The sequence below is a fragment of the Microchirus variegatus genome (assembly GCF_963457635.1).
Source record: "Microchirus variegatus genome assembly, chromosome: 6".
In the NCBI taxonomy this organism is placed as follows: Eukaryota; Metazoa; Chordata; class Actinopteri; order Pleuronectiformes; family Soleidae; genus Microchirus; species Microchirus variegatus.
This window is the reverse complement of record NC_139807.1, coordinates 27,175,258-27,198,577: the sequence shown is the minus strand read 5'-3', so window position 1 is coordinate 27,198,577 and position 23,320 is coordinate 27,175,258. Positions and strand designations below refer to the sequence as shown.

At 40.0% G+C, this 23,320-nt stretch overlaps 2 protein-coding genes across 5 annotated transcripts in view; both read left to right on the top strand.

Annotated features, from left to right (window-relative positions):
- Window positions 1-7,606, top strand: part of golm2 (golgi membrane protein 2) — a 15,837-nt gene extending 8,231 nt beyond the window's left edge. The window contains exons 2-10 of one of the 4 annotated variants that reach the window (XM_083891186.1): window positions 399-453; window positions 633-735; window positions 991-1,081; window positions 1,223-1,328; window positions 1,515-1,598; window positions 2,059-2,325; window positions 2,932-3,069; window positions 5,144-5,311; window positions 6,570-7,606. In XM_083891186.1, coding sequence (XP_083747312.1) covers window positions 399-453; window positions 633-735; window positions 991-1,081; window positions 1,223-1,328; window positions 1,515-1,598; window positions 2,059-2,325; window positions 2,932-3,069; window positions 5,144-5,311; window positions 6,570-6,646 — 1,089 coding nt within the window. In that variant the 3' untranslated portion in view covers window positions 6,647-7,606. Of the gene's footprint in view, window positions 1-398; window positions 454-632; window positions 736-990; window positions 1,082-1,222; window positions 1,329-1,514; window positions 1,599-2,058; window positions 2,326-2,931; window positions 3,070-5,143 lie in introns of all 4 variants that reach the window. The other 3 variants (XM_083891185.1, XM_083891187.1, XM_083891184.1) reach the window with 3 other exon arrangements.
- A 1,154-nt stretch (window positions 7,607-8,760) lies between these two features.
- On the top strand, window positions 8,761-22,951 carry ctdspl2b (CTD (carboxy-terminal domain, RNA polymerase II, polypeptide A) small phosphatase like 2b). Its single transcript, XM_083891058.1, has 13 exons — window positions 8,761-8,890; window positions 12,493-12,683; window positions 13,524-13,662; window positions 13,754-13,903; window positions 15,519-15,767; window positions 15,856-15,952; window positions 16,399-16,510; window positions 16,626-16,712; window positions 16,860-16,922; window positions 17,005-17,084; window positions 17,290-17,416; window positions 17,672-17,767; window positions 20,159-22,951. Exons 2-13 carry the CDS (start codon window positions 12,516-12,518, stop codon window positions 20,222-20,224), a joined length of 1,434 nt encoding a protein of 477 aa, XP_083747184.1. The 5' UTR covers window positions 8,761-8,890; window positions 12,493-12,515; the 3' UTR covers window positions 20,225-22,951.
- The last annotated feature ends 369 nt before the right edge of the window (window positions 22,952-23,320 follow it).

Genomic DNA, 23,320 nt, shown 5'->3' with positions numbered 1-23,320 from the left:
TTTGAAGTGTCAAATTTGGAAATTATGCTGATATTAGATAATCATAAGGAAGATTTAAAAAAAGCCTCTATTCACTGTGTATAACTAGTAGTAATATATTGTTTTGTCAAAAACACCGCAAGATGAAACATCATCTGTATGCATCTTTAACAATCTGACATTGAGTAAATACTGAATACCTGTTTTTTGTGTTTTTTGTGTTGTGTTGTGTCTGAATTTACTGTAATTCTTTGTAGCATAACCTAAATGAAACCTCACACTGGACTGGATGCCGTTGAGCTTTTTTTTTTTTTACACTGGAAAACAAACCTGTTCCACCTATTATTAACAGAACCTGTTGGACCACTTGTGCCCTTCTTCCCTAATTCCTAACCCTTGATGTTGTCTCTTTTGTGCAGGTGAAGGTGCAGGGTGATGTCACAGCTCAAATGACAGAGATCCAGAGGCTGAAAGGTAGGTGTTTGTCCATGTGTGTCCAACAGAGGGCGCTCTGAACCCCTTTAAAAAAAAACTCTCAATCGGGAGTGAATTGTGCTGATGTGAGAGAATCTCAAGGAGTTAAATGCACTGACATTGAAAACTCAACCTCCTTAAAAATAACGTGTGTGTTATGTTTGTTCTGTTGAAAACAGAGCAGCTAAAGGACCTAAACCAGGAGATCATGAAACAGGAGGAGCAACTAAGAGAAGTCAAGAAAAATAGCACAACATTCGAAAAAAAGCTGGAATACGAGAGGTTTGTTTAATCATCCATGATTATATGTAACATGACAATGTTCCCTATCGTCAGCCAGGAGGTCGTGAATCATCATAATAATAATAATCATCATTAATCATTCATCATTTTGTCTTTTTACATATACTAGGTGGTTTAAGATTTTTCAGGAGAGAACAAAAATGCACAATTTGTAATAAAAGGCTGATTAATAGAAAGAGATTGCTGAAAAATGTGGACGATGGGAGCAAATATTGACTCCTGTTTCTCCTACAGTTTACAGTGTGGACGTCAGATTGCACAACTGAAAGAAGAGTATGAAGAATCAAAAAAGACCCTGGAGGAAGAAGCTTCAAGACTAAAACAGGTTATGATTTTTAGAATCTTGTCAGGATCTCCATGTCTTCTCAATGGTCTCACATCTTTAGTGTGGCATAGTAATATCTCTTGTGTCCCCTCTTAAATTCACTGTTTACTGCTTTTTTCCCCCCCACTATTACTTCTCTAGGGTGTATTGGACAACGTTGCAGCAGCAGGCGAACCATTTAATGTGGAGAAGGGAGGAGAGCGCCACACTGTGGCCACTCATCTGCATGACGATACAGTTTTAAAAGGTACAGTGGGTGCGACTGATTCAGTCGAGGTCTCTTTAGCCTCTGTTAGTTTCCTGTGTACTTTACCATTGATGTAAGCGTGTAATAGCCTCTCTATACTCTCTGTGTTCCATGTCTGCAAAGATTCACAACCAATTTTTTTCCGTGTCAAACTGATCTAAGTCACGTCCTGCTCTTCTGTTTCAGAAGAGATGGGTAAGCCTGGCAGTGATGCCGGCATGCCTGGCATTGAAGACAGTGAGGTGGGAAAAATGGATGATTTACAATTTGGTAAGCATTGGCACCAAAACCTAAAGCAGAGATCAGCTTACCTGGCATTAAAATATGTTTTCTGTGATTGGATTGCAATTAGATGGTGCCTAAACATGATTGTCTTTGAAAAAAAAGTAGTGCTGGGCTAACAGCAGTTAAACGCACATTAACGGAAGACGTGTTTTCATGACGACTGACCGGAAAAGATGCGTGTGACATCATGTTTACGTGCTGCGTTAGCTGCGTTAGCTTCGTGTACAGCATATGTGTGCCTAAAATGAGTCTCTAAAGTAACGCTAAACTTTAAAAACAATCGGGAGTCACGTAAACATGACGTCATGCTCATCTTTTTCCAGGTCAGCCGTCATGGCAACGCGCCGTGCGTTAATGTGTGTTAACATTGACCAGTCGTCACTAGAAAGATATTTATGGAGTTGTCACTTCCTTTCTTACTTCGCCATATTCAATTTATTTACAGCACTGAAGAAACCAGCCATCACGAAGAAGCAAGAAGAGGCCCCCGACAATGGTGTTGGAGCTGGAGTCGGGGGAGCTGATGGACCTGGAGGCCCGGCTCTGTCTCTGGACGAGCCCAGGCTACAGCAGGAGATATTTGATGGCCAAGTGGCAGTGGTTGCAGCTCCTAACATCATCAAACAGGCAGACAAACCCATCGTGTTTGAAGAAGACAACAGGGCAGATATCAAGGCGGACGAGCTGGGAGAACAGCAAAGACAGATTCAAGGTACAGTGTGCAACACATCTGAATGATTATTCAATAATGACAGACCGTTTATCTACATGTTCATCTGTAGTATTATCTGTCAGGGGTGACATCTTTCAAAACTAGAGCTGCTGTATTTAATAGAATATTTTAAATATTAGATTGAAGTCATTAAAGGGATAGTTCGGAATTTTGGACATAAGACCTATTTTCCAACTCAGCCGGTGTGATGGAGACGTCTGCAGACGTTTTCAAGAAAGATATGTACATCGATAGTCTGCCGTTACAATTGATTTGCCTCGGGTGCACTGTGGAGTCGGTATAAGTGTTTCTAATGCCATGCTAGCAGGTACCATTGACTTGTGTTAGCCATAGCACCAGCGAACTCTGCAACTAGAAGAACTGAATGAAATTTCTTGAAAACGTCTCCAGACGTCTCCATCACACCGGCTGAGTTGGAAAATAAGTCTTATGTCCAAAATTCCGAACTATCACTTTAAATACGGAAGAGGATTAGGGCCACACGGGGGGGAAAAAAATATTCGAGTTCTGACTTTAAGCTCAGAATTCGGAGTTCCGTAATTAAATGTACAACACCACCTTTCTTCACTCTTTTCAAATTGCCAGCTCCAGACGATGTCAAGTTTGAGGCTGAACGTGCAAGAGTCATTGCTGTGCCCCCAAACCCTGCTCAAGTGCCCAACCCCATCCAGCCTCACCACGCCAAAGACCAAGCCCCAGCAGAGCCAGTTCGCCACCGCCAAAGTGAGTTCCTCCACTCTCTGAATGTGGTACTACTGTAAATTCCAGCAGAGGTGGTTAATGGATGGGGGGGGGGGAGAGAGAACATATACATTAGAAAAAAGCAGTGCACTCACAGCGGTTCTTGTTAGCTCTGTGTTAGCGCTGCTTCCTCGCAATCTGTAATGTTTGGTGAACTCGGAAAACACAAAGGCGTTTTAGCACATTGCTAACTGGTTACATCCCTTCTGCTACAAACACGACTATATTCTGCTCTGAATATAGGTAGGAAAACTGTCGAGGACTAGAGTGAATGCTTATTTGCAGAGGAGAGAAATGACATACACCTAGTTCCCAGAAGATCTTTTCCTGCTGCCTGGGTTCTGCTGTGCTGTGTTTTTCTTTCTCCCTGTTGTCAACTGTTCTGTTCTGTCATCCCTCGCACACACATCCCTCTCACCCTCTGCAACAGGGACTGGTTGCTTCAAAAAAAAAAAAAAAACCCTCTCTATTCAGAGCACATTGTTATTTTGTTTTTCTCCTCATCATCTGCTTCTGATCTGCTTCCCTTTATACTTGCATCCAATCATGGTAAATTAATTCCCAACACGCAGCAAATGTTTCATTTCTGACGTCGTTTGCTTACTAAACAAGCGCTGCCTGGTTCAGTGCACCATGAGTTTCACCCACACCCCCCGTTATTGTGAGACGTGCCATATAATATCAGCTTTTTATGATTATTTGAAAACTCATACCAGGTTATTTTGACTTTGCGTACTTGAACTATAGGAATGATTACTGTTTAATGTATAAATGGTAAAAGTATTAAGAATCAAAAAACTGATCATTATATCATCATTAGCAAAAAAACTAACTAAAACTGGACTTTCAAAATAAAATGTTCATCCTATTGTTATTGTATAAAACCTGATAATAATAGAAGAAACCGGAACACTATTAAAAATAAAGTAACTGCAGCAAAAACATTATGAAATTCAGGCTGGGTAGAGGCGATTGGTTGTTAATAATATTGTTTATTAATTGTTACATAATGGTGCTCGACATGCTATCAACTAGCCACAAGCTAAACCGGAAAACCTGATACTAACAAGCTGAAAGGGGACGTATCCAGATCTGAAACGATTATATTACTATTATATATTACTAAATTAATCGTCAACTATTTTGATAATCGATAACTGTTTTGAAGCTTTTTTTAATCATTAAAACACGATTTCTCATTGTTTTAGATTCTTAAAGATGTATCCACATAACAAAGGAATCATTAAAACTGTTTTGTCCACATTTTAGTTTGTGGACAAAACAAGACATTCGAGAACATCGTCTTTTCCAGATTTGACAAACACTGATCAACGTTGTTTTTAAAAAAAATATATATTTTCTGACATTGTATGGATTAATCGAGAAAATAATGGACATATTAATCGATTACCAAAATAATTGTTAGTTGCAGCTCTAAATTTATTGTCATCTAAAGTATTAAAGTAGAGGCGGACACGCTGCATTCAATAAATCAGTTCCCCACGAGTGCTTCTATACTTGGACAAGGACAGAGTTTAGTTAAACGGCCTGACTAAACTGTGCTTAGAAACTATGACATATTCACCATATACAACAAAAAGACTCCAAAAATCATTCTCTTGACAAATCTCGCACAGAAGTCAATCGAATCACCATTTCCAGTCGTACCAATTAGAGTGAATGAATGATTGGATTTACTGCCTGGCTTTTGTATCACAACTAATCAATCCAATCAAGGATCGATTGAATTATACAGATGATTAAAGACTACAATACGCATTACAAGGGCGGCTCATTTGTTTCCATTTGGCTTCACTGCTTCCAAGTCCATGATTGACTTTCCTTTTACTCCTCTAAAAGACTCGTCCTCCACTCCACTCCAATCTGCCAACATGTGTCTGCTCACCTCATCTACTCGATCTGTTATCACTCTCTCTACACACTCACTTCTCCCTCCATGCATTGAAATGCAATATTTCACTCGTTCCTCCCTGTCTCTCTTCAACTGCCACCGCTTCCCTCCCTTCCTGATGAGGCCCTTCTCTGCCTCCTGCAGGCCGGTTCTTTGATGAGAACGAGTCCCCAGTAGATCCGCAACACGGCTCTAAGCTAGCGGACTACAATGGGGATGATGGGAACGTGGGTGAGTATGAGGCCGACAAGCAGGCTGAGCTGGCCTACAATGAGGAAGAGGATGGTGATGGTGGGGAGGAAGACGTCCAAGGTGAGCCAGGCTGGGGACTGGACTGCCTGTTCAGATGTGTACCCTCCATTCCTCCCTTGCTCCTTCCCTCCACCCCTGTCCTGCTGCCACCCCCTGCATTTGTCCCAACAGTTAGAGCAGCTCACAGTACCATGAGTTTTCGTCCTTTTTAATCCACTATTTAATCCAGATATTCCAGAGTTATGACAACAACAAACCTCAGGACTGCTACATATGTAGTTCTGCATGAATTATTTTTGTTTTAATTTGTTATCGCACAGGCACAATGACCAAACCGTAGCTTCCAGTTCTTGACCCGGGAACTTAAGGTTCTGTGAGAGTATTTTCAGTTGATCTCTTGTATTTTCTCCTGCCTGTTTCTGTTTAGCTGTACCACCTGTCTGTGCCCACCACACATCTGACCCACATCTAGACCAGTAGCTAAATATAGCTTGGTCTGTTTGTGAATGTGTCTGTGTTCTCCTAGAAATATTGAAATGCATGCCCCCCCTCCCCCCTTTTTTTCCCCTTTGTGATTGTTTCCCATCATGAATTTCTTATTACCTATCGGATTAGAATTTTAATATTTGATAAGTGTCTGATGACTCGTTTCTTACAGGAATCCATGTTGGACAACGAGATCAAATAAGAAATATTTAAATTTCTGTTTATGTCTAAATGTTCAGTTTGTATAGTCTACAACAGGGGTTCTCAAAGTTTTGGTACCTGAGGGCCAATTTAGGAACCCAACATTGGACTGAGGGCCTCCAAAGAAAAAGGAAAAAAAAAACAGAAAGAAATCCCATTTGTAATAATTTTAATGACCAGATTACAGTTCTACAGTTTACACTTATTGGTCTGTATCCAGTAATGTCTAATAAACATTTAACAAGCTTAGTAGCTCCTGGATTAAAACTATCAACTGTAATTCATTGCGGGCCGCTAGAATGCCGCACTTTGAAAACCAATGGTCTACAAGTTTAAAAGATTTTACATTCCTATTCCATGTTCCTATAATGACCAAGAAAGTAAATAATGATATTCTAGGCCTAAAGCTGAAAATCGGCTCCATCCAAATCAGAAAACGATGGAAAAACAAATCCTCGTATTCTGCCTCGTATTCCGGCTATTCTGAAAGTAAAGCTATTTCCATGATTGGCTGATGGTAAGGACACAGTAGTAAATGTAATGTTCTGTGATAAGACTACGGTTAGTGCCCTTAAGTAGACGAATCCTCTGTAAATTAGCTCTAACGTTTGCATTACTTTCTGCTCCCCAGATGATGATGAACGTGACATGCAGGGAGATCGGGCTGTGGATTACGGGAAAAGACATCAAGCTATTGACATTCTCTGAACTGGAACTCCTTCAGCTCCTTAAAAAAACATTCAGACCTTCCTCTACAGCAAAGGTCTCTGTTGACAAAATAGTTTGAACATCACTATGGGTGCATCCTTCTCAATGTCATGGGCTGGTCAGACATTGCAACTAATAGATTAATTCAAAATAACAGTACATATTATGAAGAAAAAAACATGACTTTGTGCCGAGCTGCTCTTGGTTTACCAGCGGTTCAAAGACTCTAGAGATGATATTCTGTACATTGACTGACTTTTTGTTGGACAACTTGCGTCTCATCATCAACAGAGCAGTGTAAATGTGCTCCATTGACTCATGTTTGAACTTTAAGGTCAATACATGTTTTGTTTTTGTTCGTTTTTCTTTACAGGTTGCTGTTTGTCCATATAAAAACACTCGCCTGAAACGTGTATAAACAGACTGATTTGGTATCCTTGCCTTTCTAACATAACTTTGGGACTTTTCTGGAAGAACATTTTTTCTTTTTGCAGGAATGGGAATACATTACAAATGCCAAGGACACTCCGTTATGGCCTATTGCATCCGTTTGTTTTGTTTGTGACAGACACACTCAAGTGCTCCTCATGTTATTTTTTTTTCTCCTTAATGATGCCATTGCATGAATTTAAAATGTTTCATTAATAATCAAATTGAGCAAAAATACTGATCCATATGCAATACTTAGAACAATGTTAGTATCCTCCACATTGTGTACAGATTGACTGAGCACATGTGGATCTAACATACTGTACACTTGCTTCCACTAATGAAGTCTCTTGTACATAATGTAGTTGAACTGTTACCGTTTGTACTGAGGAAAACCCCAATTCTTCGCCTTTTAGGGAAATCTGTGAACATGAAATTGGTTCTGTTTGTGTAGCCAGGTTAATTGATTTCTCACAGACAGGCAGATTGAATGTAATTTAATTTTATTAAAGGTGATGCTTCATGTCATTATTCAGTTGTGATGTGATGATGCTTTAGTCGATGTTAAAAAGTGTTGGTTTTTTTGGTCAAATGACTTTTGGCTTTTGCTTCTTTCTAATTGCAAAGACTGTCAAGGGTGCTATACTGTTTATGATTGTAACATCATGTGATTTCATTTTACTTTGTAAGCTAAAGACCAGAGTTGACCCAGCAATGCACAGGCAAACGGAGCAGCTGCTATGGGCCTCTATGACCTGACGACTACAAAATCCCCATTTTCACCAAGTGGTACAGTTTAGGTCAGCCTAGTTTGTTATGCATTTATTTGCTTTTGGTTGACAAAAGCTGTGATGGATGCCATAATAACCAACCTGTACTGTAGAGCTGCAACTAACGATTATTTTCGTAATCGATTAATCTGTCGATTATTTTCTCGATTAATCGGTTGGTCCAGAAAATGTCAGAAAATGTAAAAAAAAAAAAACATTGATCAGTGTTTGTCAAACCTGGAAATGACGATGTTCGATGACGATTGAATGTCTTGTTTTGTCCACAAAACAAAATGATTCAGTTTTAATTATTTCTTTGTTATGTGGAGCAAAGACTAAGAAAATATTCACATTTAAGAAGCTGAAACAATCAGAACTCTTGTTTTAATCATGAAAAAAGCTTCAAACCGATTAATCGATTATCAAAATAGGTGGCAATTAATTTAGTAATTGATTAATAATCGATAAATCGTTTCAGCTCTAGCTGTACTGTCCAACTTTATGGACACTAATGTCCTGAGTACTTGGAGCTACAGAGAATTGTAATTACTTGGAAGCAACAGGAATTGAAAAACACAAAAATGCATAATTGTTAAACATACTGTGCATTACAACATTTAAAAAAAAAACTGGATATTCTCTGGATACATTAGTTGATTGTAAGCAGCAGCGGATTGCTGTCCGTTTGTAGATTAGATCAGGTTATCTGTGCTTTAGAATCACAAACACACAAAGACGAACAGTGAGTAAACTCATTAATTACAGCTGGGAAGAGAAAAGACCAGTGATCGTCCTCGCTGAAAACCGGGGCTGGTGTTTGTGAGAGGTAAGGGGGTGTGTCCGTGTCCCATACGGGTATCTGCCTCTGAGAGACTGAGCAGAGGCGGGAAATGGCGCCTGGTAACACAACGGTGTGTCATTTCAGAGACGGCCCTTGACTAGACGCAGTAAAAGTCCGATCGGATCTCGTCAACAACCGCTGCCTCAGTTGTGATGCTTGAGCGACCGTGAGTCGTTATCCTTGGACACCGCGGGTCACTGTAAAGTAAGTCGGTATCATTAACCTTGGTCGTGCGTTCGTCTTCTTTGGCTTGTGGTCTAACGTTGGCTTAAGACGGGATAAATATTTTCCTCTGCTCGTGCACATCTGTTAGCCCCGAGCAGTTTTTCTCGGAGGCTATGCTAGGTTAACGCTAAGCTAAGTGCAGCTAAGTACGACCTATCCCAGACCCGGCAAAAATGATGTTCAAATCAAACATTGGCTAATTTACCTGTCACGTTGGTTTTTGCAACAAAGGCGTGCATGTTAAGTAGCGTAACTTATTTTTTCCGCAGTTTTCACGAACCACCGCTAATCGCCTAGCTTGCACTGAGGCTAATGACCACAGTCCAAACTGGCATTCCTTAACTGAACTTCGCTAGCTCTACATTAGCCAAAATACCACATTTTCTTCATAACAACGTTATAATGTGACATAGGCTCTCCGTTCGTTTATGCCCAAGCTTGTTAAAATAATTCCCATGAATATTTTTAATGCCACTGATAAAAGAGTCAATTCGAGAAGAAAACATCTACAAACGGGTACTGTGGGCTAGCTGTTTTGATTAACGATGTCTGACGGGTTTCGCTGTCAAAAACACCACACATACAATCTCGTACACCATGCAACGAGATAGCCGAGTCACACATATCATAACCCATCATTTATAAAACAAAATATCCAAATAATGTCCCTCACCTAAACACCGTGTTTAATCTCAATTCGCTAGAGTTCCGATGCGCACTGGCTTGGTAATGCTACATTAGCTTGTTTGAGCTCCAATGCTTAAATGCCGACAATACGGATTGATTGGTAATTTTGTAACCTCGGTGTAGTTTTACATTGTGGTGGCCCTTGTGACCGTGTTAAGCTTTATTGCATACAGTTTCATTACCGCTAACGCTTTACACGCGTTTTTATCGTGTATTATTTCGTGTAAGTGACGTTAGCTTAATCGGAATAGCTGCTTCTGCTTTTGCTACGAAGCTGTTGGGTTCTCGAGTGCAACTTTTACTGGACGTTGTGTTGGGAAAAATATTCAGACAGCGGGACCAGGCGTGACATATGCTCATGTTTTATTTTCTGAGATGACGGCATGTGCTTTAGCCACGTTTGAAGTCAGTCTGCTAATCTTACCCTCGGAGTAGTTATTGCAGAGTGGCCGGACTGTGGGAAGGCCCTCGCTTGTTTCTTCACTGCGTCTGCTAGCTGGCTCATACAGTCCCTCAGTGGCATGCATGTTCTTATTTCCCGCTCAGTTGCTCATACCTAGCTATGTTCAGGGTCCTTGGTCAGTGGGTGATTAGAGAGATGGCTGTTTTGCAGGGATTGTCGTAATTAAATTCAGACCTTTATGACTAACTCGGTCTCTATTTAATAAAAAATAAAATCCATATAAAACTGCATAGTATATAAAAAGTTCCAAAGACACAACGCTTCATAACATACCTTTTAAAATGAGGCATCTCTACCATGAAGTGGGTAACAACCATCAGGATGTTTTCACGATCATTTTAGATTTGCGCATAAAGTAAGTCAGATTTAAAACATAAAATTCAATGTTGTCTTACTTACAAGTTTTTACTTGCAATGAAAGTGGAGAGGTTGGGATATCAATAACAGTGAGTGGAACTGATTACAAACAGTTCTGGATCTGATGTTGAACAGAACCATAATGATGTCATTTACAGATGCATCAAGTTTGCAGAAAACTTTAAAGACAATGTTCCTTCATGCAACTTGAAGAGTATTCACTTAGGCAGATTCAGATTCACTGGCACTACACCATCTGGTCCTCTGAAGCAGAGAGTATCATTGCATGCCACCTGCAGTCTCTGCATGCGTCTGTGCAGTATACAGATGTGTTCAATACGCTTTAAACGGATGCAGTGGAAGGATGTTTGGTTGTACGGTTTTGAGCGCTGCCTGTACATTTCACCATCAGTTATAATTAAATATCTGAGATATATTACTTTCTACAAACATTGCGATTATTGCTCATCAATCTGAAATTTGCACAGTTCAGTGACTAATCCTCATCACTGTTATAGGAGCGTAGATGAGGTTCGCTCACACGCCAACCACATGAAGTTGGCACCCAAAAATGATCTTTAAATAGGAACAACACACTATTGCTGTCAAAAGTATCCATGTCCTTGAAATGGCACACCTGACAATCTCAGCACACAAAAAAAAACATGCACAAACCTCACCAACCTGTTTAAAAAAGTTTACTAGAAGGCATTTTCAAAGTTTCACACAAAAACGTTTTAATCTCACCGCACCACAGTCATTTTCATACTGCATAACTAAATCAAAGAGAAGCAAATAGAGATGTCGTGTGGTAGATGACAACATTGTTTTTTAAGTAGATTTTCAACCAGTTAAGGATTGGACAAGTGAGGTTAATTGAAAGTCTCCCCTCTGCAATAATGATCTGCACAGCGTTTAATGTCTGAAGTAATATGAGCTCTTGATTGTTGCTTGTTACAGATGTCATTGATCGGATAAATACAGTATCAAGGCTGTGATGACTGAAGCCAAATTAGTTCTATACTTGACTGTTTATGTATTTATTTGGTAGATAAAATAGTGTGCTTTTTATGATGTGCTGGATTATTTTATGCTATGTCAAGAGGCCAATAGCTAAACATAATGGCTAAATATATCTTCCTTGTCATTTCTGTAAGTGTTTATATGCTAGGAAACAATTTTATGTGTGAATTTAGTGTTTTTCCATCAGCTTATTTATGTCCTGAAACAGGTTTTCAGCCTTGTTTTACCTTTTCTGGCGGTCTGTTCATAAAATTTTTCCATGCACTGTGTTGCTGTTAAAAAAAAAAGTGGGGGGGGGGGGGCTGTTTGTGATTGAGCAACAGTACTTTCACCTCTGCTGTGTTCATGGATACACCCCAGTGGAAATGTAAAGCAGATGTAGTGGAGGGCAGAAACGCACAGGATATATTCGGCTAGTGCCATTGTGTGTTAAGGAATCATGACAGGTTGAGGATATGTCCGGACACATTTTCAGCCAGCTGCTGTTACATAAGCGCAAGTGGCTGGCATGCTTCTTTGGCAATTAAAGTTTACTGTGAACACTTATTTCCTTTTCCCTGTTCATACTGGAGGTTCAATGTTGACCGATTCATTCCAGCTCTAGAGTAAAATGAAGTTATTTCATCACAAGTTGTATGTAGGTTTTTAAGTTTGTGAATCTTAATCAGCACCTACAGTTAATTACTGTATTTTGACATAAACATGAATTTTTCATACTCGTAGCTAGTAGTAGGGAGTGTTTTTACCATGTACATGTACAATAAGATCCAGCTTTTTTTTTTTTACTGTACGGATGGAAGTAAAGCCAGCTGTGGCTGCTGTGATCCACTGTGATGTAAGTGAAATGGGATCTTGAATGCATCCAGATGTCTGCAGAAAATGCACCAGTATTACTCCTGTACACAAAGATACACCCCTCAGACTTATCCATTTTAAAACAGTCGAGACTCTTGTTGGAGCAACCTGTTTGTCCACATCTGCAATTGGGTATTTTTTTAGTATTTGCACACTTGTATTGATTTTGTCTCTCTCCGTATTCTTTGTTAAACAGCCTTACATGTGACTGCTCAAACAATGAGGCTGAGAATGCGTAAGGCGTCTCAGCAACCGAACCCCAGCGCGGCAAGCCGTCCATCCCGGACCAAGCGGAGGCATTCAGAAGTAGAAGAGGACAAACCATCCAGTGGAGGGAGGGGCTTGTTCTCCACCATCAAAAAGTTAATCAGAGGAAATGCTGTTAAGGTAACTACCTCTCTGCTGTCACATCAAATGACCTTGGTTTTCAGTTCAAAACAAAAACGAGCATGGTGCCTCTTCTGGAGGAACTGAAATATTGTAGCCTGAAAAAGCTATCGCCACTCTCCTGTTTAGTTTAACAATGTGAAAATAACCTTTTTGGGCTCACTCTCCAGGTCTCTTGCATTAAATACACTGTTTCTTGGTGCAGAGTGTCATGTTTCCCAAGAAATGTCTGGAGGAATGCAGCAGCTTGTCTGAGAACTCGGACTTGGGTCTAATTTTAGCTTCTGGCTCACAGAGTTGGTGTGCAGGGACAGGAGGTAGTAACAAGTGGAAAAGCTCAGCTAAAGGGAGCTCTTACTTGTGAAATGGTGGATTTTTTTTTAAACACTTGTTGTGTCATAGTCTTACTGCATTTCCTCATGAAGTTTTAATTTAGGAATTTTGGGACTGTTTTTAGTGCCTACTTGAGAAGTTTTTACCATTCCCCGCTCATCTTATACAGTATTGACCTTTGATATCTTGAGGTCTATATAGATGAGCTGATAACAATTGTCTTAAGCGTCCATTGGGTGATATACCGTGCAAGATGTGTGTAAACTCCCTGTTTACACAATCTGACACTCCACTCAAAAATGTCCAGTTTGACATAGTGTCTAAACAAAAAGCACAACCCAAGTTGGAAAAATCCAATAATGTTTTGTTTTTTCAGTTGAAAAACACCATTTCAAACATTTCCTATCATACACCAACACTGTCATCGATTTAAGAGCGATTTTAGATGACTTATTTAAGTAACTAGTGTTAAATTTCTGCTGTATTGCATGTATCTGCTTTCCTTAGGTGGAGCAGGAAGGCCCAGCGAAGAAGACGCGTCTCCACTGTGATGTGGACAACAATTTGATCACCTCTACACCCACGAACACCAACACCCCCCGCAGAACTATCAGTAGGGGTGGAAGGAGAGGCTCCATCAATGGACGTAAGTTGGCTCTCTGAGGAAAACAAAGCACTAGTCTTAATCTTCCATGTGTTTCTGTCGGCTCTGTTTAAACTTGGCGCCTTTTCTGCAGAAGCAACAAATCACAACAGAAGTAAGGAAAAGCCCAATGGCAGCCTGGAGGAGACAAAGGCAGTTGAGTTGCCCACCAGCCCTCCAAGAACCACCCTTCTTGGGACCATCTTCTCCCCCGTTTTTAACTTCTTCTCACCAGCTAAAAATGGTAAGCAGACCCAGAATCTCCAGTTTAATTCAAAGCAGTCTTCATGAGGGAACACGATGACTGCCTATTGCTGTGCATGTAGAGTTCCTACGATACTAGAAATTCTACACGACGGTAATACCGTGGATTACGATATATGTTTCTGCCGGCAAGAAAGAACTCCATGAAGACAGCTCCGCTTCTATAGAAATTCGCTTCAAAACAAACAACAAGCTAAAGTTCTGTCTCGCCTAGAAGCGCGCACGGTTTACAGTCACAAATACGAGACGTCACACTCACCATGGCAGAGGCGCCGGGCCCGAGCAGCGAGTCTTGACGCCGCGGTGGCGTCGTCGATGGCTCCGTTATCTTTGCTCAAAAAAAACAAACTCCAAAAGTCACATTTGGAACTATTTTGGCTTTGAACAAGCCACAGAGGGTAAAAAAAAATAGACGACGGCCGTCCACTGTGCAGGCGCTGCCATCAAGCTATAGGAGCCAAAGGAGGGAGCACCTCCAGCCTCATAAAACACCTGCAGTGTCGTCACCCAGATTTATATGTGGAATACCAGGTTGGTAAGACCTGTTTATTTTCTCATTGGCTAATATTAGGTTATAGGCTCCGTGTACAGGCTGAGGAATGAAGAGTTAAAGAAAGTCAAAGTATAAAGCACATAGAAAATGCATAAAAATATAGTTTTCGCAGGGAGTCAGTTCCTGTTTATTGTATTGTGTCTTCTATGGTTTATTTGTTATCCTAAGTTGATTATTTATATTAGTTGAACATATATTAATGTGCAAAGAGTTGACCTAGTTATGAACTAAAACCATTCAGTCTAATACTTACTTCACCAGTATTATGTTTATCATACACCAAACAACATATAAGTAATTGATAAGTATTTATAACTTGTACAAATACATTGCAGTTCATAAAAATAATAATAATTTAAAAAAGGCTGCCGTATCGCGATACTACCCAGGACTGTGATACTTTGTCTGGTATCGTACCGTGGTTACTCATTTTGGTATCGTGACAACTCTCTGTGCATGTATGTGTATGTTTAAGTTTCCATTCCACAAAGCTGCTGTCAGATGTTGTCCATCACTTCACATTATAACTGGGGATGGGTATCATTAGAATGTTATCACTATAAAACTGATACTGCTGCTACTTATCTGTACTCTAAATCATACTTCTGTATCATTTGGTGCTGAGGACACCTGAATGTAGAAGTTTGGTGGAGAGCTTTAAATGAGTGTACTTCTTACCTCTCCACCAAAGGCCAGGGATTTTAGTTCAAACCAGTGGAAACTGCGATATCACACGTTTTTCCATTAGTAATGTTCTTGCATTTGGCTGCAGTGCTGCTTGACGTTGTCTCATATTTATCACAGAAATGACAAGTTGTTGAAAGTGTTGCCTACGTCTTGAGTTAGTACAAGGTGTCCTACGATAATGTAACAACAGAAAAGACTAAATGACCTCTGTAGTTGGTCATTAATTCCCCCGATTGATCGGCATATTGATATCAGCAAAAAGTCCAAAATCGTGCATATTGCTATGTTCATTTTCTCCATTGGATATGGTAGTGTGTTATGCAGTTCCAACTTCTTTGTTGTACTTGTCTTTCAGCCTCTTCTGGCTCAGACTCTCCAGACCAGGCGTTGGAGGCTGAGGAAATCGTCAAGGAGCTGGACATAGAGCAAGCTGTGGAGATACCCACCAGCACAGCCACATCCGCGCAGGAACTGTGTGCCACCACTAACTTCTACTCCGGGGTATCACAGCTGCCACCTCTGCGGCCTCCACACATCCCTGAGCCGTCTCCTACGGTAGAGGAGAGAGAGCTTGATGCTGACGCTGACCTCCCACCCCTCACAGGTAGCTATTGTGGCTACTATTGGCTTCGGCATATCCAGAGACATAATGTGTTCTGTTTCTCAGTCTCTTTCCTTTGTTGTGGTCTAAGCTCCAGGCTCCAGTCCTGATATGACATATGTGGAAGCTCCTCCCACCACTGTACCACCAGAGGCAACCTATGAGGAAGATTGGGAGGTGTTTGACCCGTGAGTTTAACACCGTCACAGTCCTAAAGCCAGATATGATCGAACAGAAGCGAACAAGAATATAAAATCACAAAGTATCTACACACTGTTTTGTTTATTTGACATAAAATTAACTATTAGTAATGTGTAAATGTGTGTATACAAAATAGCTGAATAATACTTTAGGCCAGGGGTGTCGAACTCATTTTCACTGAGGGCCACATCAGCATAATGGTTACCCTCAAAGGGCCAGATGTAACTGTCATACAAAATAAACTAAATGTAACCAAATATAATGTAAACTAAAGGTAAAGCCATATCGCTAAATAGCTTTCTGTATTTATTACTTATTCATGTTACAATCAATTAAATTAAATCAATTTTAATTTCTATATTTTACTCTGCTTATAATATCTCTTAAATATTTTTAATTGATTAAATGTTTTGTGTAATTTTTCTATTTACAGGTATTTCTTCATTAAGCACGTCCCTCCACTGACAGAAGAGCAGCTCACCCGTAAGCCAGCCTTACCACTGAAGACACGCAGCACACCTGAATTCTCTCTGGTCCTAGACCTGGTCAGTTATTACATAAAACAAATCCTTTATGTATTAACTAACTGAATTGTCATGTTATTTAACCATGTCATTGTGAAAGTTTCATATTATTCCCCCTTGTTGTTTTTTTCTGTAGGATGAAACATTGGTCCACTGCAGTTTAAATGAACTGGAGGACGCAGCACTTACCTTTCCTGTTCTCTTTCAGGATGTCATTTACCAGGTTAGTGCTGCATCAGAGCTTACCTTCCTACGTTGCGACTAGATGGAGCTACAGTCATGTTTGTTAAAAGCCTATGTTGTATAAATAGTCACCTGCACTTAACCTTGCCAAGTGATCATAAATGTTTGCTTACCTTTTGTCGTGCAGGTGTATGTGCGTCTGAGGCCGTTCTTCAGAGAGTTTCTTGAGCGCATGTCTCAAATCTATGAGGTAAATAATATTATCCCTTGTTTCCTCTTTCCAAAATGTTTTCATCCAAATAGAAATATTTCATATTATTCTCTTTTTCTAGATCATCCTATTTACAGCCTCTAAAAAGGTGTATGCCGACAAACTGCTCAACATCTTGGATCCTAAAAAGCAGCTAGTGAGGTACAGTGAATTACACAACAAACACAAAAGCATTTGGAAAACCAAAATTGAAAGTTGTAGAGCTCACAAAGAGTGACATTAAGTCCCGTTATTGGCTTGCACGGCTGCTGTTGAGGTGTCGGTGTCTGAATTATTGATCGCACTGACCTGTCACTGATCAATATGTTTGTCTTGTTGTCTCTCTGTCCCCCCGCTGAAACTGTAGACACAGGTTGTTTCGTGAGCATTGTGTCTGTGTCCAAGGAAACTACATCAAGGACCTCAACATCTTGGGCAGAGACCTGTCAAAGACCATCATTATCGACAATTCACCACAAGCCTTCGCATATCAGGTGAAGACGCAAACAAAAAACAACACCTGGGGTTTTGTGTTGGCAGTAGATGCCATTTTTAATAATAAAAAAAAATGCTACTGGCATTCTGTCTTCCTTTTCCCACATTGTCATATCACATGCTGCTCCACTAACTAAGATGAATTATTATATTGAGTATTGCAGCCTGTTGGGCTGATAAATATATCTGAGAAGGCCCACTTGAGTAGATTTGTCCTTTTTATATGTTATGTTTTTATTCATTTGCCTTCACAGTTGTCCAATGGGATTCCCATAGAGAGTTGGTTCATGGACAAGAATGACAATGAGCTGCTGAAGCTGGTGCCCTTCCTGGAGAAGTTGGTTGAGATGGTAAGATTTCCCACTCTTTAACCTGTAGGTTAAATTGATATTGAAAATAAATTGATCGGTCCCTCATTAGTCAGCACAGATGTTTAAATAAGCACCTGGACAAACACTACCATTGATATTAGGGCGGAACGATATATCGTTATCGTATCGATATCGAGATATGAACATTCAAGATATTAATATCGAAAAAGCTACGATATAAATGATAGATTTTCCCCCGCGCTCGCCCTGCATCTACAGCGCCGGCAGTCGAAATAAACATCTTTTTTACGATTGCCCTTGAATGCACCACTACGGCCAGCCAATCACAAACCTTATTTTGTGCTTGCTATGGATCGACAGCTGAAGCAAACCAATGACAAACATAGGGGGGTGGGAGGGAGACGGAGACTGAGACGCACACTCACACACACGACATACAGTGGGAAAATCAAAAAAGAAAGAAAAGTGACATGAGTGCGGAAGATAATGAGGCCGGTGGCGATTTTGTGCCAAAACATAAATCGTCGATCATTTCGCCACAACCACGGACCTGTGGTCAAGCCGGACAACCGAACCTTACATCAGTTTAACGATTCATTTTATTACAACAAACTCCGAACTCAAGACCCGCTGTCTGCAGACATCCTTCTTCCCTGCGCAGCATACAGGGGATAATATAGCGCAGGATGAGAGCTGCGTTAGCTGCTAACGGTTAGCAGACTTCGACTTGAAGGAGGACCAACAGGTTTGCGCGATGACTGATAACGCATCGAACATTAAAGCGGAGCTGCAGTAAAAATGTGATGATGATGAAAAATTATTTATTTATTCTTTGGTAACTTTATGTTAATGTTGATGACTGGCAGTGAGTTCTCATCAATAAAACTGCACTTTCCATGTGGAAAGTTTCCACAGTCTTTTGTATAATGTTTTTATTTTTCTGAAAAATGCATGGTTTTCACCGAACCTGTACTCGTATCGTATCGATATCGAGATATCTGGCATGAATATCGAGATATGAAATTTTGTCCATATCGTTCAGCCCTAATTGATATGTGTTATTTACTCTAGCTTTGTTGAAATGATGATGTAAACAGAGCTGTTGCCAAGTTTATTGTAAAAATATTCTATTGGTTTAAACTGAAGAGCCTGCCCTCTGGTGGTGAGGTGAGCAGTAAACGCTGTTGTATTGTATGTGTGACATCATCTTCACTACCGTTCAAAAGTTTGGGGTCATTTAGAAATGTCCTTATTTTTTAAGGAAAAGCCCTTTTTTTTCAATGAATATAACATTAAATGAATCAGAAATACACTCTATACATTGTTAATGTGGTAAACGACTATTCTAGCTGCAAAAGTCTGGTTTTTAATGGAATATGTACATAGGTGTATAGAGGCCCATTTCCAGTGTTCTAATGGTACATTGTGTTTGCTAATCGCTTTAGAAGGCTATTGAATGATTAGAAAACACTTGTGCAATTATTGGTAAATTAGTAAGACTAAGGGCCAATTCCTATCTTAACCCTCAAGCTCAACCCTTAATCTTGACTGGCCCTCAAAACTAAGTATTGAGGGTTATTTTGTCACTTAGAAATGGGACACCCCTTAAATGCAGATACGTCTTCAGACTGTGGGCGGCAGAATAACGTGAAAGCTGTGTCCAGTCTGTCAACTCCAAAAAAGAAGAGCACATTTACGTCAGGATTATTTATTATGATCCGTTTGTGAGTCAAGTTATTAGGTTGTCAGTTAGTTATAAGATGATACTCTTACAAATACCACAACAACGGACATATTCAGCTGACCGTTACCACACACCACGGCTTATTGAAAAGTAAACCATGGCAAACGATCGCTTGTCCGCACCGGCCGACTATTGACAAAAGATCGTAAAATAAAAATAAATGTTACGCAACAATGACGTTGGTAATCCATAATATGGGCCTAAACTAAGATAATACAATGGTTTTCATAATTTTTATATCATATATATTTTATACAAGAAAATACTTAACTTGTAGCGTACTTGTTTTGCTGCTGTCTGCGCCATCTTTGTCACGGCAAAACGCCCAATGCATTCTGGGTAGCCCTTGCTCCCACGGTCGGTCTCGGAAAATCTCAATATTGAGGGCGATACAGCCCTTAAACTTGCCCCTCAACTTAATTTTTCTGAGAATCAGGACAGCACTTGCACTAGAGGGAGCGGGCATTTTTGAGATTGAGGGTTAAGCAAGGAATTGGAATTCACCCTATATTCTCTATTCATTTCGCAACTCTTTTGATGAATAAAAGTGTGAGTTTTAATGGACACACAAACAAATTGTATAGGTGACCCCAAACTTTTGAACGGTATTGTACATCACTGTTTCAGTAAAGGTCTCCTGACTTGTTCTTCACTCTCCTCCTCAGAACGAGGATGTGCGGCCGCACGTTCAGGAGCGATTCCGCCTTCACGACCTCTTGCCCCCTGATTGAACTTGACCACAGGCTCTGAGTGGGACAACATGGAAAGACTTAAACAAAAACAACAAAAATCAACATGTGTGTAAAAAGCCCCCTGTTTGGATTACAAACAACAACATTGCCAGTGCTGTTAAAATTTTAGCCTTCCCCCATTTTATTTTGTTTCTTTTTAAAGACACCATTGCTTTTTGAAGAAAAAAGAAACTTGGAAAGAGAAACATTTTTAAAGATCTGGGCAACATTTTTTAAAAACCTAAATATAAAGATGACATTACATATGCTACGAACAAGCCCAGGTAGACTCCTCCTCTTTTTTTTTTTTTGACTGACTGCAGCTGTGGAGCCGGATGTTGTCTCCACATTAGATTCACAAGTCTTGGTGCTGGTTTATCAGATTAGGAAATAGCCACCTGCTGAAGAGGATCTCCACACCCCCCCCACACCCACCATGTCCCTTAACCCCTGAAATCAACTCCTGGTGCTCACGCTGTTGACACTGATGAATAATGACACTCTGTGGCTACAGACCATTTTCAGTGGGAATGACTGGCCTGTAAATCAACCTGTGCATGTGTGTTTGTTTACTCCTAGCCACACGCACTCGGTCACTGATTTCATGTTGTTTTTGGCAAACCTTCAAATCTGTAGCTTTTAAAGATCATATGCATTCCTCCGTAGCTGAGTCTAAGCTTCTGTTGTTGGTTGCAGTTTATTTTTTCCTTTTGGTAAAACTGGTGTTGAGTTTATTATTTTTGTATTATTATTGTTAAGGAGCATTTCACAGTGTTTTCTGTTTGTATGATATGACATTTTTAAAGGGGTCATGTACGTTTTTATCGTTAGCCCCCCCCCCCCCACCCATTAGGAGAAGACGGTTGAATATTAAGTCCACTGCAAAGGTGTAGTTTGTTGTTGTTGGAGACAGATGGAGGTTTAAATCTGTTGGATGCGACCTTGGCTCCCTAATTAAATGTTAGGATTAAGACTCTTGTTACCTGTAAATCTACATATTGTAAAGGTCTGAGAGGGCATTCATTTTCAATCTGATGTGTCGATGTCAACCTTTTCTTTGAAATTATGCTATTTGATTTTTGTCATTTGTCTATAATCAGTATTGTCTTTTTGCTCCTAATCGAGTATTCTGGATGAATCGGAGTTATGTTGTTGTTGTTATTATGGTGTGTAATCTGATGGCTATATTATTATGGTAGCATTACGACTAATGTAGCACATCCTCTGCCAGTGTGTCATGAAGTCTACTCATGGTAGAAAATCTCTGACCAAGAACTTGTACCAGCCGTCATTCCTGGCACCCCCCCCCCCCTTTTAACCCCTCTGCCTCTCTTCATACGTTTAAGCCTTTCTTTTTTTTTTTTTAAGCACAGATTTTAACAAAAAAGGTTGCACTCAAGAACTGTAACCATGAATGTGTTTCTGCCTAAACACAAGCCAAACTGACGTTGAACTACATTGATTTGACTTTTATATTATATTTATTATATAGAGCGACTAACGGTTGCCAGACAGTCAAATTTAGGCATGAATTTGTTGAACTCCTGGTTTAGGTTTGTGTGGGTTGCCTGTACAGTGCCATACAATCCCGTCCCCCCCAAAAATATACTGAAATAGAAGAGACAATCAAACCTCAAAGCTGAGCAGATACTGAAACCTGGAGAATCCCTGTTGTTTTGTTTTGTTTTATTTTAGAGGTGTGCAGTATGTGTTGTACTGTAGTTTCATTGAGTTACAAAGTGGAAAGTTCAAAAACATTTGCCAGTTGTCTCCTCATGTGCCCCCCCCCCCCCCCCCCAAAACAAAACACCACCGACGACGCTCACAGCTTCTGCTTCCTGCCCGTCTTTGCTTTTCCTCTCCAGGAAGTCCAGACTTTAAAAAAACAACGAAAAAAAGGAATTGTGTTCAAAGTTGTTACAGGGCACAGTGTCGTTAACTGTGCTGTGATGTCATTGAAGAAAAAAAAAAAAACGTACAGACGATGAATGTAAATTGTACATGAGTTGAAGTTTTTAAGTGTCTTTCTGAATTCCATGTTGTGAAGCTGGTGAAAGGTCCCGGAAGCTCGCGGTCGGCTGAAGAGGAGGCAAGAACAATGTTGCATGGATGAGGAAACATGTCTCGAGATTCCCACCCTTATCTCTCCCCCCACCCCATAACCTCCCACCATCCCGACTGCCATCTTTTAGTATGCAAGCCTCAGTGTGTGTGTGTGCGTGTGTGTTCTCTCTCTCCTCAGTGAGCGCAGTCACGGCTCCGTTCCTGAGCGATTGTTGCGGTGGGAGGCGTTAAACTTTTTAAATCCCAGATCATTTTTATGTGCATTACCAGTTTATTGTACAATTGAGTGTTGTACAATACATGCAGCTTCATGTTAAAAAAAAAAATCCTTAAAATAGGAAAAAATCTTTTGTATTTTTGATTTCAAACGGCATGTCATATCTACTTTTTAAATGTATTAATGAAGATTTAACTTTACATCAGATGGCGTGTTTTTTTTTTGTTGTTGTTTTTTTCTTACCAGTATCTGTATGTTTAGTTTAGCGCTGTCACTCAACTGTTTCAACTTAGCATGTAGAAAATACAGCTTGCTTTGTGGGGAAGTCCTGAATTAAATTTTTAATCATGGAACTTTTTCTGCAGAAGAAAAGCAATTGTGTTAATGATTTTTATTTTAATTTTTTCCTCCAATATCCGTTAAGCCATTTTACTTGCAAAAACTATTTGTGCTGAAGATGTATTTAAAAAAAAAAAAAAAAAAACATTTGAAGACCTTTTGTCAGGCTATATGATATTGTAAAGTGTACATACAGTTACGTTGAATTTCTGAAACAAAGTTTTAAAGTTAAAAAAGAAAAAAATGTGCATGCCCTCTTTATTTCACTTGACTGTCACAGATGTGATGTGAGAGTTATTGGGAGATTCACAAAACGCAGCTCACGTGGTAGAAGGATGTAGCTGAAAATCAAACTAAAGGAGAAATAACTGCATGAAGTCGGTAAGCGCTTAAATACTTAATGCATTTAAGTTGGTGATCATAAAGAAAAGCATCTTAACAATGCTGTAGTGCGGAGATTTAAAGTGACTCTTTTG

What these genes read in the sequence shown, in the direction of transcription:
- ctdspl2b (XM_083891058.1), top strand. Translation starts at nt 12,516, where the DNA reads ATGAGGCTGAGAATGCGTAAGGCGTCTCAGCAACCGAACCCCAGCGCG. An exon ending in TCAGAGGAAATGCTGTTAAG is followed by an intron (nt 12,684 to 13,523) that starts GTAACTACCTCT and finishes TGCTTTCCTTAG; the next exon opens with GTGGAGCAGGAAGGCCCAGC. An exon ending in TCTCTCTGGTCCTAGACCTG is followed by an intron (nt 16,511 to 16,625) that starts GTCAGTTATTAC and finishes TTTTTTCTGTAG; the next exon opens with GATGAAACATTGGTCCACTG.